This window comes from Patella vulgata, chromosome 1 (assembly GCF_932274485.2).
Source record: "Patella vulgata chromosome 1, xgPatVulg1.2, whole genome shotgun sequence".
In the NCBI taxonomy this organism is placed as follows: Eukaryota; Metazoa; Mollusca; class Gastropoda; family Patellidae; genus Patella; species Patella vulgata.
Window position 1 is genome coordinate 70,650,957 of NC_065879.2, and position 26,534 is coordinate 70,677,490.

Below are 26,534 nucleotides of genomic sequence, written 5' to 3' on the forward strand. Positions count from 1 at the left end.
CTAGAGGGCCCACAACCTTCATATTACATACTTTGCGTACAAAGAGTGGCCATTTTGTCAGGCTGTTTGTTTCTATATTTCAGCAATTCGAATTCAACCTTCGTTATGGTGGAATGGTGATATATTTAAACGGTTTTTAAAATCAGATAAAAATCCTGATCCCTAGAGAATCCACAAGCTACCCCCCCCCCACCCCGATTTTTTACAACATCAGGGGCGATAATCCAGGAAGTTATGGACTGATATGCGTGAATATCGACAGGAACCAAGATCTTTGGGTTATAAACATATAGTTCAAGTGTCCTCAAAATCAGATCAAAATTGTGGCCTCTATATGGTCCACAACCTTGATATACCATACTTTACACTCTTTTCGTACAAGAGGCGACCATTTTGTCCATGAAGTTATGATCCGATACATACCAATATCGAAAGGAACCAAGATCTTTGGGCGATAAAACCTATATTTCAAGATTCGTCAAAATCGGATAAAAATTGTGACCTGCACGTGTCCACAATCAAATTGTGGGGAGACGGACATCCAGATGGACCGGGGCGACAGCATAATAGGTCCACATGAAAATGTGGGCGTATAAAAATTAAAAAAAATTGAAATTGGTATGCTGAGATGAAGGAAGTAATTGGTGGTCTGAATCTGCAAGTTACCGGTACTAAGCACAATAAACACCATATTCAGAAATTGTTTAATTGTCTAAAGTTTACTTTATGTTTAGAAAGATAGGTTGTCAGGCAACGAAACATACGTCCACAGCAGCTAAATCGTCCGGGCAGTCAACAAGTGTTGACGCATATTTTTGCTTTTTTCGGTAATGAAACATTTATAATACACTAAAATCTGATTAAGAGTAACAACTCATGAAGTAATTATCAGAAAATCATTAGAAATTGTTTGGCTTTTAGTTCTACCCCATGCTAACGTTTAGTATACGAAACATTTAATATCATGGATTTCGGTGTTCGAGTTACCAAAATTCATTGAAATTCAATATACTTGTTCGTTTCAAGATCTTAAACTCTGTTCATCAATCTAAAGTCAATCGAATGATAACTTTGGTCTCTAAAGCATCCACAAGATTTTTCAAAATGATCAAGGCCCATAACTCTGGTAGTAATTATCGGAAATCATTGAAAATCACTAGGCTTCTTTGTCTTCCGACCTTAAATACTGTGTATAAATTTAAAGTCAAACGGAAATTAACTTTAGCCTCTAGAGCGTCCACAAGATATTTCAAAGTGATCAAGGGCCATAACTCTAGCAGTAATTATTGGGAATCGTTGAAAATCAAAAGTATAAATTTCAAGTCAATCGGATATTAACTTTAGTCTCTAGAGCGTCCACAAGATTTTTCAAAGGCCATAACTCTGGTAGTAATTATTGAAAATCACTGGGCTTCTTCGTTTCACGACCTTAAACACTGTGTATAAATGTGAAGTCAATCGGATATTAACTTTAGCATCTAGGCATCCACAAGATATTTCAATGTGATCAAGGGCCATTACTCTGGCAGCAATTATCGAATATCGTTGATAATCAAAAGGCTTCTTTGTCTCATGACCTTAAACACTGTGTATAAATTTAAAGTCAATCCGATATTAATTTTAGTCCCTAGACGGACGGACGGACGGGACGACGATAATATACAACCAGATTCCAATGTATAAAAAACTGCTTTGTACTTTAGCCATGAGAGGTTGACCGTGTATGAAGTACGACCTTGCCGAGGCATCTCATTATCTATTAAAAGTTCAAATCTATTAAATATAACAGTTTCTCACTTTCTCCATCTTCCTATTCAGTTTTTGTATTGTTATTTTTATAAATGACGGCAACAGAAACAATGGGCGACAATATGAAAGTCTGCATATTTTTCAGCCATTGTCACACTTTCACATTGCAAGTGTGGTTTAAAGAGATGAAAGAGAATGTGAAGGTATGAAAATGGAGATTGGTCTATAATTGTTGTTTATGTGTTGAAAGGAATTGGCTGCAGCAAGATTACATAGACAAATACAATTACAAAATTCAACAAAATAAATTAACAGCAAGAAGTGAAAAAAAAAATATGGAAGTGCATAGTGAGAGTTACCTGCTTTGCTTACAACATATGCCATTCAGATGATATAGTCATTAAGGTCATATCAATTTAAACTTTATTTTTTCATTACAATTTAGCTTTAAAAAAGTTCTTGTGTGCTTACCTCAAAGGGTTTTAGTTTCTCGAATTTAAGTCTGGAAATTGTTCACATGAATCAAGAGTCTATTTATTAAATGGGCATTAGATAAGATTATATAAAGAGCTCACAGTTCTCGCTATATTAGTTAAAAAAATAGATAATGAACAGAAAATGCTGAAAATTTCAGCCAAATTACTTCATTCTGAATGAACAAAGATATAAACGATTAAATTTTAAGCTAGCCTCCATCATCATTACTAATGTTGCTTCTATAATTAACAAAGTCTAGATTACCATTTTACGTTAAATCATTCATCACAAAATGTATTCAAATCCACTAAATATCAGAGACTAACAAAGAGTTGATTATGGCTTGGATCAGTTAATTAATGTCTAAGTTAGGTAACATTTTAGGCCTAAAGAAAGACAGATTTAGCTCTTGCATAGACAGATTTAGCTTTTGCATAATGTGTGTTTAAAGAACCAAAAATTAATTTGGGTTGGCCTAAACCTATACTTTAAAAAAAAAAAAGAATTAAAACATAATTAACACTAACAATGACAATCTGATTAAAATACAGATCTATATTTTGTTTCATTTTTTTATACTTTCGATGGCTCTACTACATGAAGATCTGACCAGTTGTAGTGGGAGACCACATCAGGGGTCACACAAGCGTTTTTTGACCCTATGACGTTAGACATTTGATTAATCAATCAGCATTGATGTTTCTAGTAGGATACTTACAGTTCTGCGCACCGCACGCCAAGAACTGGCTGTAACAGACCGTTTGATTGGCTAATCCCTCATGTCAAACAGTCAACCAAAACATGTAACAACTCTTTAAGATTCTAGTATGGTAAAGACAAGTAAAACGAAATTTTGAACTATAAAAAATGAAACAAACTAGGCTCTGTGTTTTAATCAGATTGTAACAATGACCGATTCACATAAATTAACAGAAATTAAAATTGTTATTGATAAAAATAATTTCATAAAAAAAATCCAATAAAAATAACATAACATGTACATGACATTATATAATATAATATACTTATATGTATCCGCTTTGAATCCCTTGCAAACTACAATATTGTGGAAGTTAAGTATCTAAAAGGAACATATCAGTCCAAAAATTGTTAAATTTCTTTTTAGTATTTAAAAAAGTCAGCACAGCACGCCCAGTAAGAGTTGGGTAAAATCTGTTGAAGGGCCTATTTCTGTAGGTCTTTTGCTAAATGACCATAATAGTGAGGATTAAGTTGTAAAAAATGAGCTATTGTCTGCAAAATGCACGATTTTAAATTTAAAAAAAAAATAATTCCACTTACAAAATAAAACAAAGCTAACATTTAATTTAATTACTATAAGAAATTTGTTTTTAAGATTTATTAATTTCTTGACCACCACAAAATTCATAATTATTTCCATGTAGGCCTACATGATTTCAACAAAAACAAAAACAAATAAATAAAAGATAAGAAAAATATCACAGAATTACTCTTCAAAAATTTAAATTAAGTTCAAAAGTTTCTCCTCGGACATCAAAATTCTTCCCCGCTATTCCTCCATGAAGGATCACACGATTTTCATAACACAAACAAATATGGCCAGACCGACCTACACTACTTGTTCCTAGTTTGTAAAAATTACCCACTGGTTTTGTTGTCATTAGATACATATCACCAACCGGTTCACGACACTTGCCATCAAATGTCTCTCCTCCATGAAGAAATAGCCCCCCGGGAACTGCTAATGAGATATGATGTCGCCGACCTCCTGGGAATTTTGGCAATGCTTTGAGTTTATCTGAGATGGAAATAAGTTTTGTTAACAATGGGATATCGTGCGTAATTTTATTCGCATAGCCTGAGTACACCTCTACGAGTTTATCACTCCGCCCTCCAATAACAAAGACTTTATGACCAATGATTGAAGTAGAATGACCAGATCTTGAGGTAACAGAGTTGCTGAATTCTGAATATTTGAAATCGGTGTCTGGATTTCCTGAAAAGACAAAACATATTATACTCTATTCAATCACCATTCACAAACTGCTTGACCTTACAACATTCTGAAAGTTAAAACTCAATTGGGAACATTCTAGTCTTAATCTACTGCTCCCACCTAATAAATGAAATGAAATTTAACATCCTACCTTTCTGCTTCATCCAGTCTAATAAAGACGCTATTAGGGCGCTATGGCCTACTCTTATTTCGAATTACTACTATCAAGGGTTGCTTTGCTTGTACGCCAATGTGTACATAATACCTTGGTTTTTAGTCTTATCCGAATGACTACAATGAAGGTGCTGTTCCTTGCCAGAATATTCATCCTGCACAAATGACAAGGGTAAAACTTGCCGGAAAACCTGGAGGAAGTTTCTCTGCCAACACCAGATAGTACCTGGGACTGTGAGGATAACAAGCGAGTGCCTTAACCACTGAGTCACGAAGTCCTGTATCACATTCACAAGATTCAAAAGTTGTGTGAGAGAGAGAGAGACAAATGGAGATTAACGTCCACTGTCAAGCGAGCGCCTTAATCACTGAGTCATGAAGTCCTGTATCACATTCACAAGATTCAAAAGTTGTGTGAGAGAGAGAGAGAGAAATGGAGATTAACGTCCACTGTCCACTCAACACAAACTAAGTCATTTCGGGACTAACACATGGTTCAGTTTTATTTCAGTAATTTAATTGCGCGTAGGGGTCTTTAGCAGTGGGAGAAAACTGGAGAACCCGGAGAAAACCCATGTGGTTGGACAAGCGACCCAACTTCAAAAGTCGTAACTCTGTGATTTACATTCCAAAAAATCCTGAAAATCAGTATTCTTTCTTTACCCAGTAAACATTGCAAATTTTAAAAAAAATCAAAAAAGGCTGCCAACATGGTGAGTTTTCACAAGAAATCATGAATAGGTGACAAGCGGGAGGAACTTGAAGACAATATATTCCCCGTAAAGTAAATGGGGGCATACACCTGCAAATATTGTTTAAAAAGAAAACAACAAATACCAGATAATAAATATGCATTTCCATATCTTCTTTGCATGCGTAAACTCCCATCTCTTCCAATAACTAAAATCTTTCCATCTGACAATTCAGTTACTGTGTGAGAGCTCAGTCCTCCATCTTCTGGAAATCCAGTAGATTTGGGGAATTTCCATGAATTATTAACAGTATCATAAACACAGACTTTTGATGTCCGCGCTTTTCCATTCCAGCCACCCACGTATATGATGTAACGATCTTGAAGTACTAAACAGGCATGGTGGCTTAATGCAGGACTTTCGGGACTCTCAATTGGACTCCATATTGACGAATCCAGATCCAGTTTAAAGAGTTTATTGCATGGAGAGTTACTTCCCCTTTGTGAGATTCCACCATGGACTATTATGGTTTTACCGATAATACAACCTGAAAGTACCAGAATCATTTTAATGGCACAAATCCTTTTGATTTCCTCACTGATTTGAATTTAACCAGGTTGTACTCGATTTCTAATGAATTTTAAAATTAAATTGAGCAAAACTGTTTCCAATAAACAGTAGCCTATTTACTTTATGCAAACTAGTCAATATAATCAATTTCCCTTCAATAAACGTTGTTTTCTGTGTCAGTTAAAGCGGAAATTGCAAATTTTCTAAGAAAGTCAAAACGTAATTATTTCTATGTCTTTTGCTCAATAGGTTGTCAACTCACAATTATACGATCATAGGTGTCATTCTTACACTTAAAACTCATTTACACAGGAAATAATAACACAATTACCTCCCTTGTTTTCTATTCTCCACCATGGAGTAGCTTTTTCAAATGTTTGAAAATGAAGAGGAAAATGATATTTTTGCCAATTTCTCAGCTGGCAATAGTGAATTATAGGATTAATAGGATTATTCTTTAACAAGGTAGGACTGTTTATGGATACCATCTATTTTCAGGCTTTATTTTAATAAATTTTAAAAATATAACTTAAAAATTTGCAATTTCTGCTTTAAAGTAGCTAAATCTGTAAACTAATATTATCCATAATATTCAAAATTAAAAACTAGAATTAGAATTCAATATTGCTATTGGTCCATTTCATTCAAAATTGAAGTTGCATTTTTCCATGAAAATATGGGATCCTGATATCCAATAAAATAGTAACATTGTTTTCTCTATGCTGTTGAGCTTCATTTGCAATTAAAGACAGCCATTCAATTTGGACTGCACACATATTGCACCAAACATAACTGATTAGCAATTACAATAAAGAATTGAATTTAATTCAGTTTCATAGACTTGATAATCTTACCAGCATGGAATGCTAGTGTTGGCCCAGTAGGTATTAGAACCTGCCAATCTACTAGACATTGTGAACTTAATTTGGTCGCCATTATGTGGAGAAGGACTTTAACTTCTTCATCTCTTAATTAGATTCTATAGTTGATCATTTTTTGTTGTCCATGTATCTGCAAAAATTACAGGTAAATAATATAATTCTTTAGTCACTATGAGACTAACTAACATGGTTAATTGTATTGACTTCAGTCATCTGTGTAATTCTTTCTGTCTATGTAAGATTTAGATAAAGAACTAGCCATTCTTGCTATGTAGGGGGGAATCGAACAAGCGACCTCCAAGCTAGTGAGCCAGCGTCTTGCTCACTTAACCACCGTGGCTCCAGCTTCCAAATGACTGCACAACATATTAAGATGGTTCTTCTAGGCCAGCACTGTGTTATAAACTGAGACATATCACCAAGAGTTCAGGTAGTGCAGTCGTTGTTGTTTGTATTTTAGAGGAGAGCCGAAAAAAGCTCACCTTAATGAACAAATTGAAAAAATTGCTCCCCTAAACAATTTCTCCCGGTTTCGATAAGAAGAGTGATTTAGAAATTAAGCAGAGAGATCGGATATTAAGGAGAGTGATTAGTTGTTGCGGTATTCCAACAGAAATTCTTGTCAATATTTCTAAATATATATTGTTTGTATAAATTGTGTTCAGAATATAATCATAAACGCTCGAAAAATTCCATCAAAATAGAATCTATTTCTTCCGGAATTATTCTCATTGGAAATTATCATATGCCATCTCTCTTAACTTCTCACAGCTCCAAGAGTTCTACTTTAATTTCAGCAAATTGGATCCTAATCCAATAAATATCGCAGGCTACGGATGACATCGAGAGTTGATTATGGTCTGGATAAATTAATTAATATCTAATTAATAATTTAGATAACATTTCAGGCCTAAAGAAAGACCTTCAATAGGCAGATTTAGCTCTTGCATAATGTATGTTTAACCAATGATGAATAGACGCCATCTATTTTTAGCAACATATTCATCAGAATTTTATTACCATGTGCGATCACATTATAGACCAACACTAATCGAATACACTAAATAAATGTTTACAATGACAGCATGGTGGTGATCGGAATGTGAGTCTTTCACACTCTTTAAAAAAAAAAAAAATATTTAGGCCTATGTCCATGTTTTACAAATAAGGACAGCGATTTTCAGTTTTAAGGTGAGGGATAAAACCCTCAATAAAAAATGACTGCTTGTGCCCTGGGCGCTCAACTGCATGTACCAAATTAAAGGCAATGAATGTTTAATAGATACCTAGCATGCATGTGCAGCATCTTTGTAAAAATAAAAGAAGTCGGATGCGTTTACCGGTAAATAAAAATTTATGTTAATTTTTAAGAACTTGACATATGTTAGTCCATCAGTTTCTCGCATTAAACATTATGATACACAACTAAAGGACTGTTTTAAATAAACTTTGTGGGCAGATTCTGAAATAAAGATTTAAACCTAAGTCTAAACTCTAAAGACAATATTATAGTAGTCTGTGTAGAACTTACAAATGACATGAAATGAAAGGGAGTTTAATGTCCTATTGTTCTGCTCCGACTGGGCTAATGAAGACGGTTATAGTTACAAACAAGAGGTAAATATTTTTTATTTGTTTGCCGTACGTAAGCCTGAAAATGAGAGAGAGAGAGAAATGGGGTTTAACGTCCACTCGACACAAACTAGGTCATTTCGGGACTAACACATGGTTTAATTTTGTTTCAATAATTCGCTTGTGCATATGGGTCTTTAGCAGTGGGAGGAAACCGGAGGACCTGGAGAAAACCCACAAGGTTGGACAGGCGACCCTACTCCTTGTCACGTACAACCGGGGAATCAAAACCACACCAGACTTTATGATACAGCGCGTGCACGCTAACCATTCAGCCATCCAACCTGAAAATGAGTTTTATGCAATACCAGTTCTGACTTTGAGCTTCAATCAAATTTTATAATGAGGTACCGCACATCATGTAGGAAAGGATCTTTTATACATGGTACAATGAATTAAATTGGTACCGGTACCATGAATTAAAGGAGCTAAATAGCTAATATTTGGGACCTAGAAAATGACACAAATGGGTCACAACGCATATAATAATGTAATATGAATTTATATAAACTGATTTACATTCAATCGTTTCCGGTTTCACTTTAATATCAAATCACATATGTTCGACGAAATACGCCAGAAGTCTCAATCGAATGACAATCTCTAGCGTCTGGTTAATCGATCCAGTTTAAATAGTATTTATTGCGCATGCTCACCAAATAAGAATATGTCGTCGCTGGCGTTTGACAGGAATTTGGATGATATGGAGTTGGAGACTTAGCTCCTTTAAATTAATCAAACACAGGACTGATCTGTCTTTATTCTAGCACAATATCATATATTGCGGGAAATATTGTGTCAGTGTGAAAAATGTTTCCCACTCCAGTAAGAACATTATTATTCCCTTTTGCCTTAGCTCACCCTTTGGTCAGTGCAATCACTTCAATCAGTGAGTAATCAGAATCAAGTTTTCCCTTGGCAGCTGACCTATTGATGAGATCCTGAAAATTATTAATTTTATAATACAGTAGACAACAAAGAAAAAAAGCCGCGAAAACACCAAGAAAATTCCTTTATAAAATAACAATGGAAAGTTGTACAGCAGGTGCACTATGGAGGATCAAGCTGAAGAAGAAAAGTTAAAACGAAAGTAAAATTTGCAAATTAAACCATGGTACAAAATCCTTGATAACGCCAATAAAATCTGTGTTGGTCAAAATTCAGTTTTTGGTTTGGTTAAAATTTAAACTACTGCACTGAAATTCAAACTTAAAGTCAATGTATTTACCATTCGATCACTTGCCACCTCTGGTAACCAACGACTCGTTTTTCATCCGCCTAAATATTCGCCATATTTAATGCCCGGATGTGAGACTAGTGTCCCACAGTTCATTGCGAATTATCGGCGCCCTAGAAAATTTTCCACCTTACCAAGAAGTCGAAATTTTATCAAATTCACTAATTTGAAAGGTAATGATAAAGAAATGGTGGTAATAGTTCAATTGCTTGTACATTTTTGAATGAGGCAGCGATAATTCAGGAACCCAAATACAATAATCTTTCTCAAAATATGTAATGATCTGCCTCTGAAATTGTGCTTCTTATGTCAATGCACATCGCCAGCGGATCATGCGCCGAGCCGAGGCTTGAGGGCGATTTATGTGTAGAAATGTCTCCGTGTAATATCTTATATTGCCTTTTGTGGCTACATATGGAACTGCAGAATATCTTTCAAACACATGGTTCTTTTATTACTGAGATTCCTGTCTTGGTCAATAATAAATTATGTGCTGCACAACAAAGTCAATATGTGGAGCCAAAAGTACAAGTAGGATAATGAATGTAAATGGGAACTCCTAGTCCTAGCTAACTCCATCCATCAAATGGCTAGCATACAATGATTATATGTATGTAGTCTTTAATCGTTATAAATGTAGGGGGTCAAATAATTACTGTAATCCCTTGAAATTAACAGTAAATTTGTTGAGGAATTGTGCTAATTTTATGTGAATTCATGAATAGATTTCTGGCTCTGCACCGTTATCTAATTTATGACAATATTCTACTTGAAGACACTGAATTTACTTACATCAGTTACATATATCAATGTTAATTTCAGTGACTTATGGTAATGTACATGTACGTGTACCTGTTGTTATAACTTACATTAGTGCCACAAGATACAATGTGACTTTGTCTAAGTTCTCGGTAAATTCTTATTATATTAGACCACTATACGTGCAAGTGAATTATTGAAAAATAAAATCACACCGTACATGTAGTTTGTGTTGAGTGGACGTTAAATCCCATTTCTCTCTCTTAAAGTGTCACACCACACTGTATGGTGACTGTCTTCATTAGCCCAGTCAGAGCAGAATAGTAGAATTTTAAACCCCATTTCGTTTCATCTAAGTCCCTAAATTCCACGTTGTGTTTTTGTGACTGGATAACCAAGTCTTCAGAATTTTCAGACCAGCTCAATATGCTATAATTTCACATTTTGTTACATTTAAATATATCAGGGCTGACATTTGATGCTGTATGATATTGTTTTAGTAAATTTCTTTCATTTCTTTTAGGAAATAGATCAAGATGTCTGATGATGAAGAAATTGATGAAGATGTTGATCTGTCTGTCATCAAAAAAGCCATTAAGATTTCGGGTAACATGATTGAACAGATCTTAAAAGGCATCCACTACGGCTCACCAGAGGTACGATGTCTGCTCTACAGTGAATGTGACTATATCTTGGAATGCAAAGTCTGTAGGAATTTGTTCCGTTCTCTACCAAATTTTGTGGCCCACAAACGAGCCTATTGTCAAAGTGCTTATCAAGAGTCAGAAACCTTTTTTAATGATTTAAAACCTGATGAAGAAACAATCATTGTCCAGCCCGAAGCCCCAGAAACTTCAAGTACATGTAGTCAAAAGCGCTGCAAACCTAGAACACTAGAATCCACTATTAAATTGCTCAAAGATGGCATCTTGGGTAAATCGGATGCTTACAAAGTTTATTCCAAAGCTGCAGATAAAATGGAAAGACAGAAGGAATTCCGCAAAACTCAGACGTTAACCTTTGAACCCATACCAAATACAACAAAAGCTATGAAGGTTACAGTAAGCAATGGTGAACCTGTGGAGTCAGTGATTGAAAATTCTGATTCTGACCAGGTGAGAGAAACGTCAACTCTCCAATCTACACCAACAGCAACTCTCCAATCTTCACCAACAACAACTCTCCAATCTTCACCAACAGCAACACTGAAATCGATGCTATTGAAATCAGCTCTCGAAGGTGATGGTGCTGTGAGTAATTCACATGCTGTCAATCCAGCGTCGAGCGGAAATTCGTCATCTCTGTCCAAGTCAAATACCAAGTCTTGTCCATCGCCAACCAAAATGACTTCACTAATCTCCCCGCCCAAAAAAATGACTCTTCGATGTAAAGAGGGAATAAACAGTATGCCATGGAAAAAAGCACGGAAGGAAGATAACGAGCCAGACAGCCCTCAACGGGGAATGGATTTCAAAAATCTGTTATGTTTGGACTGTAATACTGCCTTTCGTTCCCGGAAAACACTTATTTTTCATTATCAAAATGCCCATTGTGGACAGCGGACATTTTTCCCCTGTCCATGTTGTAAGAGTGTCTTTTTCTATATTTTTGGCCTCACCCGTCATTTGATGCGCAATCATAACAAATCGAAAGCTCAGGTTGACAAAATGCGCTCCAAATTGAAAAAGAGTGCCTTTGTAAAACAAGTAACCGAGCAGTGTCAATCGGCACGGCAACAGATCCACCATGTTAAGGAACTAGATGCGGAAGCAGCTAAAAAATTAGAAAGTGCTTTGGATAAGCAGCCAGATCGCTTAACATCGAAACTGAATATAAAAAGAGAAGCTGCGGATATAATTCAATGTGAAAGCTACTCGTCCCCTACAAAAGATGGCGAACATGTCTGCTCAAATTGTGGTCGGTCCTTTGGCAAAAAAATCAGTCTTCTAAATCATCGAAAAATATGTCTAACTACCGGTATGGCATGTGATGCCAATAACAAAGCAAAATCAGACTCGACAACGGAGGCTAAGAAACCTATTATCAAGAACACTGGACAATCAGTGACATCATACAAAAAGATCAAGTCTTCTGCTCTAGGTAAGCGGTTCAGTTCTAGATCAACCAGTCAGAGATTAGATTATGCCAAGATGATAAGCTCTGGGATTTCATCAAACAGTGAGGAAGAGGATACTAGTACAACAAAGACGTCACCGGAAAGCAAAGAGAAAAGTTCACCGGAAAAAGAGAAAACCGAAGATGGTAAGAGCTTCATTCAACGATACAGAAACCTTCGTGGTCAATTTGTACCAGCATCCGACAAACAAGAGAATAACAAAAATAAAGATCAGATGGAAAATATGCAAGAAGAAAAAGATACTGGAACAAAAATGGAGGGAACAAAAATAGAGGTTGAGGACACGGGTCAGGATGTAATGAAGAAGGTTCGCGTTGTCGAAGAAATTTGGGTTGACAAACAGCCTGGACGACCGACAGAAAAGATCAAATCGAACCGAACCTATGTCATGAAGGCCTCAGCAAGCCAGAAATTAGAATGTCAGGACACGAAAAAGGTTACTGCCATCGTGAATGAGACTGAATTACATTGTATGCATTGCGATCAAGAATTTAGCAACGTGTCAAATTTACGGCGTCATGCTATTAGACATTTAGGATGGAAGCGCTATAAATGTAAAATGTGTAAATTTAGTAGTTATAACAAATCTGAATGTAATACCCACCTTTATCGTACTCATTCTGATCGTTTCCGCAATGTTTCTTCGGTAAACAGCCTAATTGTTGATCTGGGAAAAGAAGGGTCGAGGGTCCGTCTGCGCAAAAAGCAACAAACCTTGATAGAAAAACAGGCGATTGAATTCAGATTATCGCCTACTCAACACATTCGTAAACAAAATAGAAAAAAAATTCAGAAGAATGAAGATCCTTCCCCGAGAAAAAGTAGTGCTGAAGTAAAGGATGAGAAAAATCAAGAACGTCGGTTTAACATTTCAACGCGCAATTCTCCGCGAGAATTTGACACTCGTCCTTATCAGAAATTGGATCGTGCGACAACATTGTGTACAAGAAAAAGTTCTTATCCGAAAAAGATAACTCTAAACACACAAACTGATGACAGTGACGAAGATGACACACGGTCGAATTTATCACACACAAGTGCTAATTCTAAATCAAGTAAACTTGACTCTGCGTCTGTTATATCAGATGTGAGTGAACAAAGTGCTAAATCAAATTTTGACGACAATAAAATGGAAGTTAGTGACACTGACTCTGAGGCAACCAAAGCCAATAAACAAAAAAATCCTAAGATGTTCAGTTCCCGGGATCTTCTAGTCACGCGAAGGTCAGCTCGTGCGAATGAGACTGGAAAATGTTCTCCATTGAAGCCCAGTTTATCCAATGCTTCAAAATCAATAGAAGAACAAGAACTCAAAGCAATTAAAAATTTAACTAAGGAGATGATAGATTAATAAAGATTGACTTGAATTGATAGAAAATTGATAAACCTAGTCTTGAACTAGATATCAGTTAGATTTGATTTTTGAGCAATTTATGATTTGGTTTGGGCTTAAAATACAACATTTTTTATCTGAATCAGTAGAATTGAATTGCTTACAGTAGCTCTAGACTTAGAATATTAAAAGGCCATTTTTAATAAAAAATGTTATTTTTTGATCAAATATTAGATACTTTTATTTTTAAGAAAGATTGATTAAAACAGACTATAGGCCTACCCATCACTCAGGGCCATATTATTTTAGAAAAATTGAGGTTCAAAATTTTGAAATGAATAATTAAACATGGATTATACAAGAGAAAAATCTGCCTATGGCAAGTCTTTCTTTCGGCCTGAAATGTTATATAAATTATTAATAAGACATTTATTAACATGAAAAGACCATAATGAACTCTCGATGCCATCGAATGGCTGTGATATTTAGTAGATTTGATGAAATAACAAAAAAAACGGATTAGTAGTAATGACAATCGAGGCTGAGAGTGGAGTAATTTGACTGAAATTTTCTGCATATTCTCTTTTCATTATCTATTTTTATACGCCGTCATTTTCATGTGGACGTATAATGTCATCGCCCCTGACCGTCCGTCCACAATTTGTTTGTGGACACCCTACAGGTCACAATTTTTATTCGATTTTGACGAAACTTAAAATATTGGTCTATCTAGCAAAGATCTCGGTTCCTTTCGATATTGGCATATATCCGACCATAACTTCATGGATTATAGCCCCTGATTGTTTGAAAAATCACGTTATTAGCTTGTGGACACTCTAGAGGTCACAATTTTCATCTTATTTTGATGAAACTTGAAGTGCATGTTTATAACCCAAAGATCTTGGTTTCTTTGGATATTTGCGCATATTGGATCGTAACTTCCTGAATTATGGCCCCTGATCGTACGAAAAATCACGTTTTTAGCTTGTGGTCCCTCTAATGGTCACAATTTTTTTATCCAATTTAAAAAAACCCAAAAAACGGTTGAATATATCACCATTACACCCTAATGATGATTGAGTTCGAATTTTGTGAAAATCGGACCACACCTGGCAAAATGGCCGCCCCTCGTACACAAATAGTGTAAATATATGGTATATCAAGGTTGTGGACCCTCTAGAAGTCACAATTTTGATGCAGTTTTGATGAAACTTAAAATATATCTTTATAACCCAAAGATCTTGGTTCCTGTCAATATTGCTGCATATCGGATTGTGACTTCCTGAATTATGACCCTTGATTGTACGAAAAATTGCTTTTTGTTTAGCTTGCTCTCTATCCATCTCTTGTAAAATGTGGGCGTATCTTGCCTGGAAGCCGCTGGTTTAACTATTATATCGAGTACTCTCAGTTCTTTATCTAATCTTACCTAATGCCTTTTTAACTGGTCTTGACAGATATTTTACTTAAGGATAATAACAAAAATCTCTGCATAAAGATCTCTGAATATCCCGGTTAATATTATATAAAGATCAAATAAATTAATTATGATCATAATAATTAATGCCATATTATTTATTTCAAGGTATAATATTATATGAAGATCAAATACATTAATTACGATCATAATAATTTGTAATTATTAATGCCTTATTATTTATTTCAAGGTACATGTATATTGTCCTTCAGATTTGTCAACACATTTGTGCAAATAAAACATCATTTGGTACATTAAATATACCTTACATTTCTTCACACATGTCATGACACAAATACCGTGCATTTTATGATTCTACTCACACCACCCCCGTTTGTGCCTGACAAAACTGTGACAGGACTGAATTCTGCATTGCACTATTGCAATTCTGTGAATTCTGAACATTCTTGACTCTCAATCAAGCACCTCCTAGGAGTCTGATCCCATTTGAAAGGGGAACAACTCATTATATTTCATATTCAGTTATTTTCAGGTGTCTCAAAGTTCTTAATTTCAAATATAGTTTAGTATCTGAATCTTTCCTTATCTCTTTTAGCACAAATGAATAAGGGGTTACATGTACACCTCTAATAAAACTTTATTTTGCTATTCAAAACCTGTATCAGTATTTTGGAACATTGTACTGATATTATAAATGTATTGAAACAAAGAAGCTAAAAATTTGTACAAAATTCATGTATTGTCTTTAAGGCAATACACCTGATCATAATTATGCATTAAAATTGTTTTAATTTGTTAATTTACATAAGGTTATCGTTATGACCAAGATTTATATCTACCCAGGGTCTTAGTTTGTATAAACCATGGTGAGTCTCCTATTTTAGTAATAGGCCTTTATATGTGGTTTAATGGTCGAGAGCGAAACATTAAGTGATATATTGAAATAACATTAGTGACGTAGTCACAAGTTGTTGGTTCAATATATTATGCAATGTCTTAAGCTCGAGACGATTAAACAACTTAAAATACAGACACTTGCACACATGCTTTGCAATGAAATACGTCACACGGTCCAAAATTTTAACTTGTATAAATAATGTACGCTTGGCACATTGCCCATACTATTATTCGAAATAATTATATGCCAACATCAAAGGATAACGTGTCATTACTTTCTTGGGCTTGACACAGCTATTTAAATACAACCATATTCCTTCTGGAATATAATGTCATCATGACTTTCCTTCCCGTATGTCTCCAATTATGAATACTGTAAAGTTAGATTTTTCCTTTATACAAGCATGCTTTGATTGGTCGCCTAGTCCTTAGGAGGAATTCTATTACATTTCAGGGTTGTGCAAAAACAATTTTTTGCACAGTAAAGTTACTGCCCCTGTCACTGAAATACTGGAGTACCAAGATCCCATGTACATACATATATTGGCGTGCACATAAAACAACCAGTATGCCTGTTTTCATTAGCCCAATTGGGCTTAAAAATGGAATCCCCAAATTTGTTATTTTAGCTTTTTTAAAGGAATTCTGTAGTGAATTCTATGGTGAATTCAATTCAGATTCAAACTGAAGGCTGTTATTCCTACCAATCTTGCCACTGCCAGGCCTGACGGATTGGTACTGAACATGTAATCATTAACAATACTATATAGATGTATAAACAATGCTATATAAAAGTATGTCTGTTTAAAATACAAGAGATCTGAATATATATAAAATGTAAAATGAAATCATACTTTTTCAAAACAAATTTCACAAATATTTTTGGTAGGACTAAATATATCAATTATTCATTTATCTTGATAAATATTGACCTGGTTATGAATCGAGATACGAATCGTAACACCTGAATGACAATACATATCGTATCATGACTGCTGTGGCAATACCTAGCATTATTAATAGTAATTCAGTGTGGAGATTGGTATTAAATGAAAAAACTTGACAAGATATTTATTTATGAAAGGTCTAAAATATATTGTGTGTTTCTTACAATGAACAGAAAACAAACTTTAAGCTATTATTAAAATAAATGTTCTACTATTATCATGAATTAAAATGAATGTTATACTATTATCATGAATTAAAATAAATGTTTTACTATTATCATGAAATAAAATTTTGTTGATAATTGTTATTCACGTTAGCTACTTTTATATTGAGAGTGTCATACATAGGATTTGAAATTAGGGCTTTTTTCAGAGGATCAGAGAGGAAGAGAGATATGGCTTAACGTCCATTTGACACAAACCCAGGCGTTTTGGGACTAACATATGGTTCAATTTTATTTCAGGAGTTTTTATATGCCCACATTGAAATGTGGTTGTATATTTTCGTTGCCCCCGTCCGTCCATCTGGCGTCCACAATATTTTGTGGAAGCTCTTAAGAAATTTGTTGATTTTCAACGTTTTTTAAAAAATTATTGCCAGAGTTATGACCCTTGATCACTTTGAAATATCTTGTGGATGCTCTAGAGACTAAAGTTAATAGCCGATTGACTTTAAATTTATTCAGTGTTTAAGGTCATGAGACGAAGAAGCCTATTGATTTTCAAAGATTTCCGATAATTATTGCCAGAGTTATGGCCATTGATCACTTTGAAATACCTTTTAGATTGACTTTAAATTTATACAAAGTGTTTAAGATCATGAGACGAAGAATCTGATATATTTTCATGGATATCCGATAATTACTGCCAGAGTTATGGCCCTTGATTACTTTGAAGAATCTTGCGCATGCTGTACAGGCCAAAGTAATCATTTGATTGACTATAGATTGATACACAGAGTTTAAGGTATTGAGACGAACAAGTATATTGATTTCCAATGATTTTTGATAACTTGAACAGCTCAATCCATGCTATTTAATGTTTTGTATTATACTACATGTAAATGTTAACATGGGGCAGAACTAGAAGCCAAACAAATTCTAATGATTTTCTGATAATTACTTAATTAGATTTTAGTGTATTACCGACAAAAGTAAAAATATACGACAACTGTTGCTGACTGCCCGGACAATTTAGCTTCTGTGGGTGTATGTTTCGTTGCCTGGCAACCTATCTGTAGCAGTTTGAGGAAACCATAGGCCCCAGAAAAACCCACAACGTTGGACAGACAGCCCTATTCCTTGTCACATACAAGCAGGTAATCAAAATCACACCATGTAACTCAATGATCTAGCCATTGGACCACCCAACTCCCCAGAGGTTCATACAGACGATTTGAACTTTCGGTTGATGAAGATGACCATATGCTATGTATAGTGCTATGGGTGATATTTTTCCTGGACAGCAACATTTCTACCAACTTTTGTCGAACTCCGACTGCCAAATGTTCGTTTACATGCACACACTCGCACTTCCACAAATGCAAGATTGAAGCCTGGCAAGAATCAACAAAAACAAGGTCCTGTGTACATAACAGAACACTTGACAGTTCAAATTTCTTAACGATTAGATGGAAACACAGCTGTCAGAGGCAAATTTTCCTCAAACTCACTAGTGACACCTATGTGACAAGGAGAGAAAGTTTGAGATTATTAATATTATAGGACAAGACTTTAAACCCCCATTTCATTTCATTTATAGGACAGGATATACTGCATTCAAGAATAAAAACAGTTCCTAAGAATTGTCAATAATATTTATTTATACATGATATATCTAATATACAAAAAAATAGTAATAGCTAACAATAACAACGAACAGAACTGAAAATATTAGTCACAGTCGTATGACAACGGCTGCTGTCAATGGTTAGCTGACAAAAGTCCCATAACGGTTATCAAATTATTGTGTGCAAGTACAGTAGCTATTGAAATTATGTAAAATAGTCCCCCAAATTAGTCTTTAAAAGGCCAGAGTGTAATACGTGTATTTTTTATTCAAAGAGCTATAATGACCTATAGCTAGTATGACAAAAAGATGGATGATATATTTTCAGTTCTGACAACAACCTATAATACTCCAACATAAATATACAAATTATCTATATATATACACATAATCTAGAGTATATCTATTGCACTAAAGTTTTGTCACAAATTATCTCTAGAAGCAAAAAATTACGGTGTTTGTTTCTCGGATTACAAATCACAATTTAATAAATTCTTGAAAAATACATATCAAACAATTTTATTCGATTAAAAAATACTGTTAAATGTATTTCACATCAACTAATAAAATTTGTCACATTACTATACCTATATAAATGTTACTTCTTAGAAAAATGAGTCACATAATAATAGAAATCTAGTCTGACGTAAAAGTCTCAAGTATGACTTTGTCTATGGATACACAATTAGCAAGAAATTATCTATGTTGGATGCGATATAAATACAGATATTTTCATAAATAAAGATTGTCTTTTGTTTGTGATTTGTAATCCTTGGAATTTAGAGACAGTGGAGTTTTTAATCAAAAGAACTTTGTGTTATTTGGACTAATAACAGTATACATACGTGTAGACCAGAATGCTCAAATCTTCACAATGTCAAGGTTTTGTCATGTATGTCTGATACCATGACTGCATTAGCCAATTTAACTGGGTACAAGATGGTAATTTGATCAATTAGCATACATTAGAATTGATAGTTGCCACGACACATTCATTGTGGCAAATGTAGTAAAAATGGCATTAGATAAAGAGCAGACAGTTCTCGCTATAATAGTTAAAAATAGATAATGAAAAGGAAATATGTTCAAAATTTCAGTCAAATTACTTCACTCTGAGTCTAGCTATCGGCGACACAATTATAGTCTAGCCTCGATTGTCATTGCTGCCGTTGTTACGATAATAAACAAAGTCTCGATTATCCATTTTTATGGTAACCGCATCAACTGCAAAATATATTTAAATCTACTTAATATCTGAGCCATCCAATGGCATCGAGAGATGATTATAGTCTTGGTAATTTAATTAATGCCTAATTAATAATTTATATAACATTTAAGGTTTAAAAGTTAAAGAAATATCTACAATAGGCAGATTTAGCTCTTGCATAATGCCTGTTTTAATTAACAGGGCAGTCCCAGATTTCAATTACCATGTTTGAAAGTTAACTAGCTTAACAGGGTTACGTAACTCATATAGACATGATTATCCAGGCACTTATATATAACGTTTGTAACTCTTCGAAATAGTATCACAGTGCTTCATGTAGTTGCACAGGACTAGGATAAACCAGAATTACATATTTTTTTATTCACTAAAATATATCCAAGACTGCTCTTTTACGAAGACATATTCACAACTTCACCATTTGGCTAGCTAACCCAGTCAAGATATCACATGTACATAGCAAGACACTCAAATTGTTTGCAAGGAACAAACCAATATTATTATTATTCTCGGCTGTACAATATTTGCATATATCATAACAAAAAGCTTTGACAGTTCATCAAAGCAGGACAACAAATATTCGCTGTATAAAACATTAATAATAACAAAAATCTCTAAATGTGGAACATAACACTTTAATTAATAGTGAAAAGAATGAGCAGAATATGCATTAATAAAATTATAGCTGAACATAGTTTGAAGGCTCAACAATTCTTTCACTATTAAAGATAAATTACACCTTATGTTGTGACACAAATGGAATGCAGAAAAGTCAATCTATATTTATTCTGACTTGGATATGTTGTTAGTCTTTTCTACATAAGATCTAACAACTTAACGATTATCTGTTCTCTTTAACCCTTTATAACTTAGACTGCCTCAAGGCCCTCCCCATCACACACATAGCTGTGGTATCTGTACAAACTAATAAATGGTCATATAATAGGGAAAGCTATTCATATATCTCAGGCAATTTGATGCAAATAACAACAGTTTCAGTCTGTCCAGGGTAGTACTAGTACTAACATATCACTTTTCTCTAATTTTCTTCAAGAAACTGGGGTAGTTCGATAGTTAGTATTTATATGCGCTAAAGTGTGAAAATCTGATTTGGGGCACAGTGATTGGCTCCAACTATTCATTACCAAAGGAAAAGCATCTTTTCATAGGCTAAATGAAAGATCTAGTCAGGCTTGTTGAACGCAAACTTTTTAAAGATGTTATTAGATCTTACTGTAGTGTTAATATAAACAACAACAAAAAAATGAAAAATATGGACTAATTACACTTGCAATAAATATAAAAATGCACTCCATTGGAATGAGTCTAACTGTGGCATAAATAAAAAATTATGAGAAATATTATACAGCAACACAAATTATGCATAGCAAGTTTAACTCTTGAGTATGGATAACCTTCATCCAATAGGTAGATTTCTCATCCAGACATTAATACAAGTGGGGCATTGATCGACAATAAGTACCTTAACACACACGCAAGCACAATAAAATCATGATGTTCATCAATCCAGTTTGATTGAAATCAATTTATTTGTGTTTGAGAGAATTTATTTGTGAAGCATTTATGCAATGGTAAAAACATGATTCTCACATGTTATCGTTGTAATCTGATGTTGTTACATTCAGAATTGCAAGATTAAAGTGTATCTCTCATACAAGATTGACAATCAGTCCACAATCAATGATGCATTTTCATTTTGTTTCAGTCTATTCATCAAAATTTTCTGAATTTGTGTAAAACTATTAAGGTATAAAGGTACATATAGAAATTACAACAAAATAACCATTTGTCAAATAGCAATGCTCGTGATTTGAATGTATAGCAAATGGATGTATGCAAACAAACACAAAATCTATCACAGTATGTATAAGGTGGTGAAAGAAAATATATGGAGTTAAGCTTTTTATTCGAACATTGGGAAGTTTTCCCAACCCCTCTTATAACTATGGGTCCCTCATCGCTATTCTGTGGATCCCAATCCATGAGAGTGAAGTGGTGAAAGTGGATTTCAATACACAATTTAAGTTTTTCTGATTTTTGTAACATTTCCTGGCACACTGACCAAAAGTTTTTCACAATGTCTATACATGCATTATTAACGAAACAATAAAAAAAAGTTTTAAGTACATTTATTTATATGATATGTAATATATAGTAGCGTTTACGGTCAAGATGGCAAAGTTGTTAGCGTTTTTATTATGGCCCTCTTATTCAAAAATCAAATAAAGGTTTTTATTATGCTTTTTTTTTAAAAAATCAAATAAAGGTAGTGAAGAGAGATGAAAAGTTTAACAATACCTAGTAGATTTTCTTTTAGTAATGTACAGTGTGCAGGGGGAAAAAGTCAGAGTATTCAGAAAAAGAAAACAAAGAGGTAAGGTGGGCGACCCTACTCTTTGTTACATACAAGCATGGGTCAAACCCATACCTTGCATAGATAACTGGCTGTATGATCTACTAGGAAAGTCAAAAATTGAAGATTCCTATTTGTGAATAATTATTATCAGTCAACCTTAAGAAATCCAAATTGATTAAAGATACTTTCCCAGAACAGTATTTATCGGGTGGTTATTTCCAATAAACGTATAGCAATTTTGGTATACATGGAAAGTAGAAATATCCAATCTTACTAGAAAAATACTGGATTCCCTTTAAAAACACCCATGGAACGCATACAGAACAAAAATGTAAGGGTTTCCCTAATCGGCAGCCCGATGATTAGGAATGTCTGCTCGCGTTCCGTCAAAGCTAGCATGCGAAGCTTGAGCGCTTGATGTATATGTTGATAAACTTGATAAAGTGTTAAACATACAACACTTTCAGAGATAAAAACCATGGAAAAAGATGTGGGTAGTGGATAATCCGAGAATTTAATTAGGCTTCAATGTTTATGATTTATGGATAGCGATTAAACCAACATCGTCTTGTGTATGCAGTGGATTCTCCTCTGGCTTCGCACCTGTTGCTAGGTAGTGCGTCAGCTAAGTCATGTGACACAAACATGACTTCTTTTAATAGAGTGTTTTGAGAAGGATTTGATGCAAAATTTTGATACATTAATTAAACTGAAATGTTTTTAGTCCAAATACATCATCAAATCACCCAGTTTGTACACGGGAACGTATCTTTAATGTATGTTGAAGTTTATGACTTAAATGCAGGAAAATAGTGGGATTTCCCTTTTACTTTCTTTGATTCTTGGGCTCAAATTTGTCATCAGTTGACTGTATAGTGGGATGTCCCCTTTGTTCAGTTTGTAATAAGACAGGTTTTATTATAAGATGATGATATCAACAGAGTTATAATTATGGAGTTTATGATTATGAGTATAGGGTACCACCATAATGAGAGCTCAATATAGTGTTTATACATATAGTAAATACCTACCAATACTTCTCACCACATACATGGATCATTCTGTGTCAAATCAAGATTAGACCCTTCTTTAAACAGCGTTTAAATAAGGATATAAATAAGTTTAATGCAGTGATGGGATTTCGCCTGTATATTCTGGACATGTCCGACGCTATTTTCCAAATGTTCTAAATTGTCCGACCAGGAATATGCCCAATCAGACATCAAGACATCTTGAATAATATTCAAAATTCCCAAATTAATTAATGTCTAGTTAACAAACTATTTTGATCATTTTGAGAATGACATGGTTATTTTTTTCCATAGCCTCATGTCCAATACTACGGAAGATAATTTTGTCTTGACATCAGCTTTTCAAACCATTGGAAAGCCATATATTGGATAGTTCATTATGCAAAATGAAATTTAATTTTCTTGTGGGCTACTTCCTGGGGTTTTGTCATTGAGCTAATAATCATACCAAATTTCATTGAAATCCATTCTTTTTTTCATTTGACACAGAATGACACAAATCCAATATCAAAATTATTGGAGATGCAAAATTTGAAAGAACTTTAAATACATTGAATAACAATGATGCAAATATCACAAAAAAATGCTACAATGCGTGCCCTGTATTCTTTGTCATTTCCCTGATTGTCGTCTCCTTTATCAATTATTTAACAGTCGACGTGATACTCAAACCACCAACAGCATCTTCTAATTGTTCAACAGTTTTATCACTAGTAGGATTCTCTAGTTTATCCATGGCTACTCCGTCGGCTTCTTTAACATTTTTACTATCTACAGTGCCATCTACTGGTTTTAAAGTCTTATTAATTGAGGCTTGTTTCACAGGTTTATTAACTGAAGCGCCTTCAGCTTTGCCACCGACAGCTCCCTCTGTTGATGTAACAGTTTTTCCACCAGTATCGCCCTCTAGTTTTATAACTCCTTTACTGATAGCTTCTTTCTCTAATGCTGCTAATTGTCTGAAATAATAAAATTGATTCAACATACACAGCCAAAATTTCAAAATCATTTCTAATACAAATACAAGTAATATCAATCAATCACTAAAGTAATCAATTGAGAAACAAGTTGAACATGCCTTCTCTGACATTAAGTCTCATAGTCCTGTATTTATTAACTTTCCATATGTCTAGTATTTACACATTTCACGAGACAAATTCGCAATCTGGATATAATAAAATTAACTACCATGATATATACCTTCTAAGTCTAATAGCTTTAGCTTTTAATTCTTTATCATATTCTGCTATTTTTACAACCTCTCTCCATCTGTCTTCCATTGGTACTGGATCTGCCTGGGATCTTAGATATAACTCATTCCATAATTCCTGCAAAAAGAGCATGCATGTTAGAAACTTTACATGAACATATATGTTGGACCAAGTCGACAAAAATCCCAAACCAACTAACAACTTCAAGAATATATCAAGTTTGAGAGAATTTTTGAGACTATCATATTTTTTTTAATAGATACACACAAGGAAACAAGGCATTTTCATCCATTTCACTACTAATATTTTGAACAGTGATTGGGGAACATGCTAGATTTATATCAAAAGCTTTACCCGGTGGCATCTCTTTAGCAGTCATTGGTTTGACAATATAAACTATTATTATTATTTTATCCCTCCTTAAAAGGATCGGATGAAGGCATAAAATTTCCTGTTGATTTTCCTTCAGGTTATGCATACTTAAATAAATGCAGCTGTCCAACAAAAAGACAAGTGGTTGCCATGCATGATATGCACACATTTCGGGACTAACACATGGTATAATTTTATTTCAATAATTAGCTAGCGCATAGGGGTCTTTAGCAGTGGGAGGAAACCAGAGGACCCAGAGAAAACCCACGAGGTTGGACAGGCGACCCTACTCCTTGTCACGTACAACCGGGGATTCGAAACCATGCCAGTCGACCCAATGACAGACTTTATGATACAGCGCGCGCACGCTAACCATTCAGCCATCCAACCCACCAACCGCAAACAGGTGCAATGACAATACACATCCACATGAACATGTGGGCGTATAAAAATTGTGACTTGTAGAGTGTCCACAAACAAAATGTGAACGGATGGATGGACAGGGGTGACGACAATAAAATGGAACCAAACAAAAACATTTCTAAGAATAAAAATTTGTATATTACCATATTTGAGTATATATATCCTTTTATTAATTGTTGCTAGTTTAATTCATTTCAATTTTTAGCCTTGGTTTACGATGGTTATCTGAGCACACGTTCTTGTTAATAGTGACTCAATGCCCGAAATGTTGATTGCGACACCTTATGCCAAAACAAATGACTTTCACCACTAGAGACAAAACTTTTTATTGACAATTATTATTTCCAACATTACCCAGCAAGGAATTTGTGTAAACAATTTGTTTAAACAAACGATTACCTGACCAAATTCAACAGAGTCCAACAGTAGTTTATGTTTAAATTGAAAAAAAATGACAAACCGTTCATGCAAAAATTTGAAAATTTAAGGACTGGGATGTGTTTGGAAAAATACTTACTAAGCTTTGAGGTGCTACAGATGGCCATAAAACTACCTGGTTAGGTTGGTATAGAGGATTTAAATACTGATTTAATACTTGTGGTCTGTTGATATAGGACCTGTAAATATAATATAATTATTCTATATCTTTAACAGAGCAACCACAAGATTCTTATTAAGGACCAGAACTCTGCAAGGCAATCATCAGAAATCAGTAAATTACTATAAAGTACTTTGAATCACTAATCTAAACATTATATCAATTATTAAAAGATTATTTTGCAGGCAGTGTTTCAAAATGGTGCTCATGGACAATAACTCTTGAAGTAATCAGCAAAAATTGTTTTTAAAAAAGCCTCAGGTGATAATTATTTTGTATGCATAAACATGACCAACTTCTCCTTACCATAATGAGACAGTTGTTGTGGTTACTTTATGTACACTTTTTTCTTTTTCATTGTTACATAGGAATGTACCTAAAATATAACAGACATTGTTACATAGGGATGTACATAAAACGAGCAGATCTTGGCAGTACATACTTAAAAGACATACAAATATGAATAAATTAATTTCCTTTGATTTTGAGTTACAATCTGTATGTGGAATTATCTTTGATTTGTAAGTTATATTTTCTGCCACAGTTTACTCTGAACTTTATACCGGTAATGCAGATAGAGAGACAGACAGACAGACAGGTTTAATGTC

The 26,534-nt window shown here is 34.3% G+C and overlaps 3 protein-coding genes across 3 annotated transcripts in view; 1 reads left to right on the plus strand and 2 right to left on the minus strand.

Annotated features, from left to right (window-relative positions):
- Nucleotides 1-690: 690 nt before the first annotated feature.
- LOC126816098 (kelch domain-containing protein 9) lies at nt 691-9,479 on the minus strand. The gene is made up of 4 exons (XM_050542298.1): nt 9,382-9,479; nt 6,495-6,651; nt 5,216-5,617; nt 691-4,204 (listed from the first exon to the last, which is right to left on the minus strand). The coding sequence occupies exons 2-4, from the start codon at nt 6,574-6,576 to the stop codon at nt 3,702-3,704; spliced, it is 987 nt and encodes a 328-aa protein (XP_050398255.1). The 5' UTR covers nt 6,577-6,651; nt 9,382-9,479; the 3' UTR covers nt 691-3,701.
- Nucleotides 9,480-9,929: 450 nt separating this feature from the next.
- LOC126809580 (zinc finger protein 800-like) lies at nt 9,930-17,196 on the plus strand. The gene is made up of 2 exons (XM_050534211.1): nt 9,930-9,935; nt 10,680-17,196. Exons 1-2 carry the CDS (start codon nt 9,930-9,932, stop codon nt 13,635-13,637), a joined length of 2,964 nt encoding a protein of 987 aa, XP_050390168.1. The 3' UTR covers nt 13,638-17,196.
- A 1,507-nt stretch (nt 17,197-18,703) lies between these two features.
- Nucleotides 18,704-26,534, minus strand: part of LOC126829407 (myotubularin-related protein 9) — a 28,686-nt gene continuing 20,855 nt past the window's right edge. The window contains exons 12-15 of the mRNA XM_050559258.2: nt 26,233-26,302; nt 25,846-25,945; nt 24,523-24,650; nt 18,704-24,281 (exon numbers count right to left, since the gene is read on the minus strand). Coding sequence (XP_050415215.1) covers nt 23,966-24,281; nt 24,523-24,650; nt 25,846-25,945; nt 26,233-26,302 — 614 coding nt within the window. The 3' untranslated portion in view covers nt 18,704-23,965. The remainder of the gene's footprint in view (nt 24,282-24,522; nt 24,651-25,845; nt 25,946-26,232; nt 26,303-26,534) is intronic.